General features: G+C 32.5%; 1 protein-coding gene across 1 annotated transcript; it reads left to right on the top strand.

Annotated features, from left to right (window-relative positions):
* The first annotated feature begins 4325 nt into the window (after positions 1-4325).
* On the top strand, positions 4326-8846 carry LOC114183065 (ubiquitin domain-containing protein 1-like). The gene is made up of 4 exons (XM_028069916.1): positions 4326-4528; positions 6107-6229; positions 7733-7852; positions 8561-8846. The coding sequence occupies exons 1-4, from the start codon at positions 4492-4494 to the stop codon at positions 8623-8625; spliced, it is 345 nt and encodes a 114-aa protein (XP_027925717.1). The 5' UTR covers positions 4326-4491; the 3' UTR covers positions 8626-8846.
* The last annotated feature ends 1309 nt before the right edge of the window (positions 8847-10155 follow it).

Raw genomic sequence — 10155 nt, 5'->3', positions numbered from 1 at the left:
ACTCCAAAAACCCAATTTATTGTATTTATTGAAATATCACAATTATATATATATATATATATATATATATATATATATATATATATATATATATATATAATCTTATAATAGTCACTTATCGAAATAGTTACGTAATAATAAACTAAAAATATGCATTATTAAAACTTTCTACCAAGAAATTAAAAACTAATCTCATTGAGATGTTGAAATTTCTTTATCTAATAATAGACTAAATTATTTGTTATGATAAGATTAAAAATTACACAATTTGTTTTCATAATATTGTAATTAATACCCATTAATGCTAAATTTCATCACCACTTTTATTAAACAAATGTTTTTTTAGTTCATGTTTAATTTATCTTACCAAATATATATATATATATATATATATATATATATACATGATCTTATGATATAGTCACTTATCAAAATAGTTATCTAATGTGCATTTTTAAAACTTTCTAACAAGAAATTAAAAACTAATCTTATTGAGATATTTAAATTTATTTATCTAATAATAGACTAAATTACTTGTTATGATAAAATTAAAAATTACACAATTTCTTTTCATAATGATTGTAATTAATACTGATTAATGCTAAATTTCATTTACAAATGGTATCTTATAAGTTTTGTCATGCTACTCTAAGAAACAATTTTGGGTTGCCTTTTAACTTTAAAAATATATAAAATCAATTTATAATTGTGAAGTTTTAGTTTGTTGTATTTCAATGGTACAAATTGATTTTATATCATAACAAAGCCGTTTGGTTCTTTAGTCCCTTAAATTTTAAAAAAAAATTTAAATTATACTAGCGTAAACACAGGCGAGATATCGCCTCTGTGTATGCATTTTTTGAATTATATTAATAATTGATGATATTGTAATGTTATTAAGTTAATAAATAAAATAAAAATATATATATAAAAAATAAAGTAAAATGTATGGAGAAAATATGAGAAAAGTATGTGTTGATGAATAGTAGTAGAAAAAAGAAGTAGGAGATAAGTAAATAGTTTTATAAAAACTTGTAAAAGTAACGGTTAATTTTTAAAAATTTAATAAATAATTAAATTGTAAAGGATAAAATTGGAGTTATAAAATGTGGACACAAAAGAGAATTCCCTTTATATATAGTTATAGATTATTACAGAAATTATTAAATAACAACTAATTTTAATAATTAAAAATAATTATTCAACAAAAAACTTATTTGTATTATATAATTTTAATTTTAATTTATAAATTAATTATATTTTTTATTCATAATAAATATTATTTTATATATAAATAATTTTTAATTTATAAATTCGTATTTAAATTAATTATTATATTGGCTTATAGTGGCTAATTATTTTAATATATGATTGTTGTTTAATAATTTTTTATAGGGCCTTAACAATGATTGTGTGAGTTAATTACTTACAATGTCTCGTAAATTTAAAAGAATGTAAATAAAAAATATTAACATAAAATGTAACGTCCCATTTAATTAATAAGCGTAATTAAAAGAAACGTTACACATAAATAGTACAACAGCACAGTCCTGGGATCCTTAACATCACCCCTACAAAACTAAGCACACCACGATGTCAACAGAAAATAGTTGAAAAGTCTAACAGATGGAAGTAGAGTAATAAAGCATAAAGCAATACATGGGTCATAGCCCTAAAAAAAAGCCCATTAAGAAATAAGGTCCAGTCCACACACACTATGCAGCAGAACCATCACCTCCCTGCTGTCCACGGGTGTTCCTTGCATCTGCTCACACCAACAAGTTAGAGAGTACCACACAGCAGAACACACAACAACGAAAGTAGGGTAAGCTAGAGCACAAAAGATTTCATCCATACAATCAAATATATTTTCACAATCCCATATGCATATATCAACTAAGCATGTTATGACTTTCCAAACAATACACTAAGACACGACTCGACTCATCCGGATACATATAACCTGGTCGGATTCAACAGATGCTCGCACTTGTGGTGGATACCTCTGCTCACCCCCGAGCTATGTGTTACAAGTGTTACAATGAATCAATTTCCCTCACCACAAGGTTAGCCCTTAATGAATTTCAGGCCTCCTGCCACTCTCACCACAGGAGTCAGTCCGCTCTAGGTGAGACTAACTGACTCCTTAGAGTGTCATGATGCAAACCTTGAATCCTTTCCTAGTTATACAGATGGATCACCACCATGGGCACCCACTAACAGGGGTCATGGAATTACGTCCTAACCACTAAAGCGCGACCCTAAAAGTCTCACCTAGAGACTCCAAAGAATTACGCACTGACACGGACTAAACATCCTTAACCAATTGAGAAAGATTCATCATATAGATTTATACACACATATCGCATACTAGTTCTTCATAATCCATCTCTTTCATTTTTCCAGTGAATCCATATCAGCTCATCATTCTCAACCAACATAGTGGAATTTCATCTCATACCAATGCCGTGTCAATTTAATACCAATCACCTCATTCATTTCACATGCGAAGGTTCACGCCCAAAACCATCATTTATAATTCATGAATCACATCACTCATGCATATTTATTTGTTCTCATGCATTTAACACAATAATCAACATCCAAGCAAGCATAAATCATTTCAGAATTTCAGAAACAACCACACAATCACACTGCCTCGCCCAGCTCCTCGCTCAGGCTGAAGGGTCTCGCTCAGGCGAGAGGCTCTCGCTCAGGCGAGCCCCCTTGGCCTAGGCGAGGGCTTGAAAAAGGGAAACAGTAGCTCACGCGGGATCTCGCTTAGGTGAGACCCCTCTCGCTTGAGCGAGACCCCTCTCGCTTGGGCGAGACGCTCGCTCGCTCAAAAACTGAGCTGGTCGCCTGAGCGACCTCTCATGTAAAAAGGGTCTGGGTGAGTCTCTGTCAATCTCGCCTAGGCGAGATTATCAGGTCTCGCTACTGTTTTCCTACAACAGCCACCCACACCACTCCAAAACCACATACTCATACGTTCACAGCTAATATAACATCACACCAACCACAAAACCTCGAAATAGCAACCAAACAACATGGAAAAATGGAATATATGAGTAAGCCAGAGCTTCCCTACCTGGAAATGGCTAGCACGAGATCTCGACCCTAAACAGCAGAAAGCGGCAACTCAAGGAGCGACTTAAGGTGCTGAAAAGAAATGAGAGACAGCGGGAAGTGAGTTACCTAGCGTAACGGTAGCAGAACTATAAGCACGAATGAAAGGGTACTTATGTAGAGGAAGAGAGCTGGTTCGAACTTGCGTGCCTACGGTGGTACCAAACCCTAGCAGAGATTGAGAGACGGTTGCGGCTCTAGGACAAGGAACATTTTTCTGAAAAGTGAGAGGGAAAGTTAAGGTCAGGTCAGTCTTAGGGTCTGAATTCGTTTTGGGTCAGTCCTTGGGCCCATTCGATTTGGGACAGTCCTTACAAAAATAAGGCAACAGAAAACTGGACCTTACATAAAACATGCCATATTATCATTTTGTAATTTTATTTTAAAATATTAAAATTCAAGTTAAATATAAAGATATTAAAAATGATGGACCGAAAGTGATAAGAGTTTAAACAGATTTCCTAAAATATAGTTTCATCTAAGAGAAGCAATCAAAACTGGTTTTGTCAAATATTGACCGATATATATATATATATATATATATATATATATATATATATATATATATTCTAATTTATATAAAAATAGTATAACTTTAAAAGTTCAACAAATTATACCTAAATATCATTAAATAATTTCAAGAATATATTTTATTTTAAAAATTTAATATAGTTCTGATTGAAAATGATATATATTTTTATGTTTTTAATTTCAATCAAACAATTTGAAAAACTATCATTTAATATAAAATAAAATTTTAAGTATAAATATAATTTATTTTTAAGATTGAAATACATCTATAACATCAATAACATGTATAGGTAATAGAAAACCCATTAATATCAATAAGACTATTTTTCTCCGAGGTAATTTTCTTATTTAGTTATATTATAATTATACTCCCTAGAACAAATGGCAAAACGTGTTTATATTTGTAAAAATTAAAAGAAAAGCAAACCAATATTAAATATTATGAAAGAATATACATAAAAAGTAGAAGTAATTATTTTAAAAATATTTTCGTTCATTTTCTCTGTACTTTATATCTGAGATATTAATATTTTAACCTAAATTTAAATATTTTTAAAATTAATTTATAATTAAAATGTATAATATATATTATTTATCATAATTTAATAAAATTTACTTAGTATATTACAGTCACTGAAATCGTAGTTTTAATTGGAAGGTGAGGTAGTAGAGTGTAGCCATTACCGTTACCCACTGCAGTGGTTATCGTGACAAAGCTACGTCATTGACTTCGCATCTCACTCACAAGCAATCCCTTTTTTTTCTTTCCCCTCTTTCTCTCTCTCTCTCTCTCTCTCTCTCTCTCTCTCTCTCTCTCTCTCTCCTTCTGCGATGGGTTGTGCTGGATCTTCGCAATCCAAGCCTGACGGTGAGCCACCCATTCTTTTGATTCCTTCAAAACCTCATTTTTGCATTCCCTTTTATTTTAATCTTTGGGAATTTTATTCTGGGTCGGTGTCAAAATCGGTTATTTTTGGTTGTTGTTTATTGGGGTGCTGATATTTGCGAACGATCGTATCTGGGGGACACTGTAAAATTGTAATTTCGAAGGGGAAGAAAACCAAGAATTAAGGTGCATAGGGCGAACGAATTACAAATCTGTTTTTTTTTTGGGTTTTGGATATTTTGCCACATTTTGTATTGAATAATGAAAATCCTACCCTGTGAAACTGTTTCGAGCATTTCTTGTTTCATGCTTGTTTTTACCAGCGATTTTGGTCGTAGGTTGTTATGTTTTTTAGTCTGTTGGGTGTCTTGGGGGTAGGAGTTAGGAATGGTGTTCCAAACTTATTAACAACACATGGTGCCTTGATTTGGTTTTTATGTTCGAGTGTTTTGTTTGGTACGTGTTTGGGCGAGTATTGGCAAAATTGATTCTGAGTGAAACTGATTCTCAAGTGATGTGGTTCATGTTTGGCTGCTTTTTGTTCTAAAATCTAGGTAGTTATAAAATTCGGTACAAACTATTTTGACTCAACTCAAAAAGCTTTAGTTGCTTTAACTCACTCAATTTTCAACCTAAAATCAGTGGGTTTCTGATTTAGCATCACATCAAAGGTGATGTACGTTCATTATCACTTCAAAGCAGAAGTGGCTCTGTGTTCTTTTTCTGAGTGTGAGAACATACTCTCAATTTTTCAATGTGGAAATCACGTTACTTGTTTTTCTCAGCCTGATTGGATAAGCCAACATGAAACCAGGAACACTTGGTATCCTTCTCTTATTTGTAGTTTCAAAAACATTAGTCTGGAATGAGGACACTCCGTGTGAGTTTTTTGTTGATTGAATTGAGTTTGGAATAGTTGGTTTTGAAATAGACCCTGCTGCCGTTGGGTTTAGTTTAGATCATTGAGTGAGGTTTTGACTAAATTTCAGTAGTTTGGTGTAAACATGTGGAAGTTCTTGAGTGAAGCGAGTTTATAAGGTTGTTGCTTTACGAATTTTAGAAAACAAAGAAAGCTAAATTTATGACAGAATACTGAGGGATTTATTTTCTAGTATTATGTTTGATTTTATCGATGATACCAGCTGAGTATCCTGGATTTTGTAAGGCCTATTCCCTCGTTACCCAGTTTCACCTGACCGGAATGGTGAGTTGTGTGGTCTAAATTCTTTGTTAGTCTTACCTCACATTTGTTCTATATTGGTAGTGCTGATCTGATATCATGAAGGGGGAAATATCCTTTGTAATGATTAAATTTTAACCACAAAAAGAATGCATAGAATAAGGTGGTACAGCACATCACTATCTTCTTTTTTTGCTTTATCTCACAGTATAAGTGTTCTTCTTGTGTTGCTAATCTGAATTCTTGATATTCATTATTTCAAATGCTTGTGGTTAGATTTTTCATTTCTTACATCCTCCAGTGTTTTTAGTGGTTTGTTCCTGATGACACTGCTTAGATTTCAAGTTTAATATCATTTGCCATTTACACCAATATAATAGGTGCAGTAAAGAAGATCCGGAAGCCTAAGCCATGGAAGCATCCTCAGCCAATAACAAAGACTCAACTAACGCAATTACGTGATGAGTTTTGGGACACAGCTCCTCACTACGGTGGCCGGAAAGGTATTACCACGAAACAATAAATGAAAATATTTGGAATGTTTAAAGGCCTATTGCAGATTAAATTGGCTTTAGAAGAAAAGTAGTTTAAATGGAAGTGGTTTCTTTAACATGAATCAGCTCACTTTCCATAGTTTGCTGCAGTTTGCCAATGTTTTGAGTGATTAAAATTAGTTATTTATAGCTTGCTACTTTACCTTAATCTCGTCTAACATAGTCATTTTCTAAGAAATCTCTATCTTTAAAGCCAGGGTGTTGTAGCACAGGGTTGGTAATTATTGAAGATGTAAATTGACAATAACCAAAGTTTGTTATTCGAAATCCCAAACTAAACTGGTTCCATTAGTTCATATTCTTGTTAGAGAAGGCATAGAAGTTGATCAAGTATGGGTTGTCATTTCTTTACCAAGAAGAAATTTTTGAAAATGTTCTTTGCTGAGAAGTTTTCAAAGGGATACTAGAAAAGTGTGACCTCCTAATTGGTGTGTCTGTATTATTGTTTGTTCATGTGTGGGTGCAATAACTTGCAATGAGATTGAAGAGTGTTTGTCAGGAAAAAGTTGGACAGGAAACTTTAACTTGAAGGGAGTAGATGGCTGGCCCGAGGCAGTAGAGATTGAACTTTGTAGGTTGATAAATGTGCAATACTTCACTTTGGATGGTCATGCTTTGGACTTATATTCTTGTTCTCTCATTGCATATCATAAGAAAAAGGTTTTATCCATTATTACATCTATTAAATATGATGCCTCAGATATATAATTTTTTACCCATATGCGATCCATATGCCATAGCATATGGGTAATGATGATATTCTCCATATAAAGATCGAAGAGTGGATTTTTAATTGTGTCTTGCTATTACATTATTGTTTAAAGCTAATTTTGGAAAGAAGGGATGATAAGGTTACAATTCTCATTAAGGAAGAAATGGAAAATGTCGTGCTTTTATAAGAATCATGTTTGGTTGTTGGTGCTTATGTGTGATATTTAACACTGCTTTATCTGTCGTGCTTTCTATATAGAAAACTGGGCAGACAAGAAACATGTGAATGAAAAGCATACTAATTACAATTGGCTTAGATGATTGGTTGACTTGATGTTTGAGTATTATTGCCAAAGTAATCCATAATAGAACAAAACCTTCGCCCTAAGGAAATAAGAAAAAGTTATTATCAAAGTTCTTTTGAATGAGATCTCTTTTGTTCAGATTGACTTTGGTTAAAAAAGTGAGATTTGACTTCCCTTGGCCTGGTGGTGGCAAGATGGAATGATTGGTTTCCTTTGGGTCTACTTGCCAAATTTCACCTTTATAGTGATTAGAAGAAAAAAAAAACATGAAGTTAGCCAATTGCATTTAGTTGTATAAAACCAATTTCTGAAAAAACAATCAATGGTAGTGTCATATGTTATTATGTTTAACAATTTCTGAATTACTCTTTATATCATCTTTGCCTTAATTACATTCTTAATTGAAGTCCATGTATATTTTTCTGCTTGCTACTAGAGATTTGGGATGCTCTTCGAGCTGCTGCTGAGGCTGATCTAACTTTAGCACAAGCAATTGTGGATAGTGCTGGGGTAATTGTCCAAAGTTCTGATTTGACAGTATGCTATGATGAGAGAGGTAATTGTTTCACGTCGCATTCCATTATCTACAAATAGAAAGGAACATTAAAATTATGGAAGATACAATGTTTTTTGGTTTCCATAATCTGAATCAGTCTTGAAAACTCAGTATCTTTTGTTTAATTTTGAAATCATAATATGGATGATGAAATGAAGTTAAGTTGAAAAGCATCTAAAGAACTTTTATGTCATGAACTAGTGGGCTTTCCTGCAGCATTGTCACACTTTTCCCCTTGATTATCCCACTGTGGTCCACATTTAGTTGAATCATGTGACACCCACCTTTATTGTGGATTATGGTGGAAAGCTTTTTAAACCCCACCATTTCTTTTCTCAACTCAACTACCCTATTACATAAATAAGTACTATCACTCTTAAAAGAAAAACCTTTATGATGATATGTTTCATTTCATTATTCATTTATCACCTCAGAAAACACAGTTGGTGTCAGTAAGGTCTAGTTGCAGACTTCAAACATGTATTTGAATTGAAGGGTATGTACAAGGAAATTAAGTACAGAAAGTTAAAACTAGCTTAGTTTGAGATACCATAATGATGAAAACAAAATTCTTGGAAATGTTTACCGGACTTTGGCCATGGAAATCAAACCAGAATTTGAGCTACTTCACCTTGTGTTTGTTATTATGGGGCTAGAATCTCATGTTCATCTTGTTCTGATCTTTCGTTTTGAACACTTGTTTTGCAGGAGCAAAGTATGAGCTACCCAAATACGTATTGAGTGAGCCAACTAACCTGATTCGGGAGAGTTAATAACAGGGTATAAATAGAAAGATTTATGGGAAAAAGATTGTAAATCTTGGTGTATATGGTTATCTCATTGATTTGGTAACTTGCATAGGGTAGCAACTCTTTTTTCCTTTCTGTTATGTTTCCTTAATCAATTAAACAAAAAAAAAAAAGTTTGTTCTGTATCAGATGATCGAATCCCTCTTCTTGGTAAATACAAACTCCATTTATGTATTTCCGAAATATCTCACTGAACACGTCCATATATTTTTGTAAATTTTACATTTCTGAATACTCGTGACAGGGAGGGTGTTTTCGGTGAAAACTTGAATTTGAATTTTATTATAACAAAAGATAAATACAAATTGTTGATTTTTTTTTTTTCATTTAGATTAATAGACTTAACCTTTCAATTTGGGTGAAGTGATAATGGTACAAAATAAACTAAACTTGCTATAACACTTGGTTGTAGAATCAGGTTATTGGAAAAAGATTGATAATATATTATAGAAATTTCCTTAAATAAAAGAATCACACGTATTTCAAGATACTTTCATACATTGTTCTTGTACTGTAGGGTCCATCGGTCAAGCCGACAAAGGTTAAGCGGTCGCAGGCCGCTTGCTACATGCGGACCTTACATTGGACGTTGATGTGACAGTCTCTCCGGAGTTTTAGCTCTGAACACGCTAAATCGGTTACCGGTCGGCCAGACTGGTTAAACACTCCCTCTGTCTTCATTTCCAATTGAATTTTGTCTCCATCTCTATGGAGACCATCACCCATAAGGACACTTGTCAGGCCGCACGATCCTCGGTCGGGCAGCCACACCAAAACCTGGATCAGTAAGTTAGAAATAAATTAAGATGATACAAGTCAGTAATCAAGTTTAAAAAGTAATTGGGCCATGATTAAGAACCCTAATCATAGACCCACACCGAAAACTATAAATAGAGGTCTGAGGTAGGTTGGTGAGGATCTTTAATTCGCATTTATTATAGCAGTTACTATTATCTACCGATCGGTCTTAACTAACTTAAGCATCAGAGTCTTTTAGACATGTACACCGATCACCCAGCTGACCGAACGGTGGAGGAAAAAGATTACATTGAACGAAGGATTTGATGACTTAATTGAAGGAAACGTAGATAAAGGAGATTAAAGGATAATTTGAGTATTGTCAGTAGATGCTTGGTTCTCTTTGTTATTTTAATTATGAGAAATGTTAATCGGTGTCAAAGGAAATGGTTAAGGTATAATTAATAAGTATAAAGTTTATATATAAGTGTAAAATTTTGAACTAATTAATATAATTTTACTTCATGTAGAGTGTTCATTGGTGTTATACAATTGCATTAATAATTTATTTGATGCATAAAAAATAATAAAATAATTTTAATATCTCACTATTTTGGTTTAAAGAAACAATGTACAGAAAGATTCAAACTAAATTTATAATTATATACAATAACTTTTATAATAAATATATTAATGTTGTATTATATTAAATAATATAAAAATTGTTAAATAATTTATTTTAAAACATTAATTTTA

Source organism: Vigna unguiculata, chromosome 5 (assembly GCF_004118075.2).
Source record: "Vigna unguiculata cultivar IT97K-499-35 chromosome 5, ASM411807v1, whole genome shotgun sequence".
Taxonomy (NCBI): domain Eukaryota; kingdom Viridiplantae; phylum Streptophyta; class Magnoliopsida; order Fabales; family Fabaceae; genus Vigna; species Vigna unguiculata.
The sequence above is the reverse complement of the archived record's forward strand: the minus strand, read 5'-3'. Positions and strand labels throughout refer to the sequence as shown.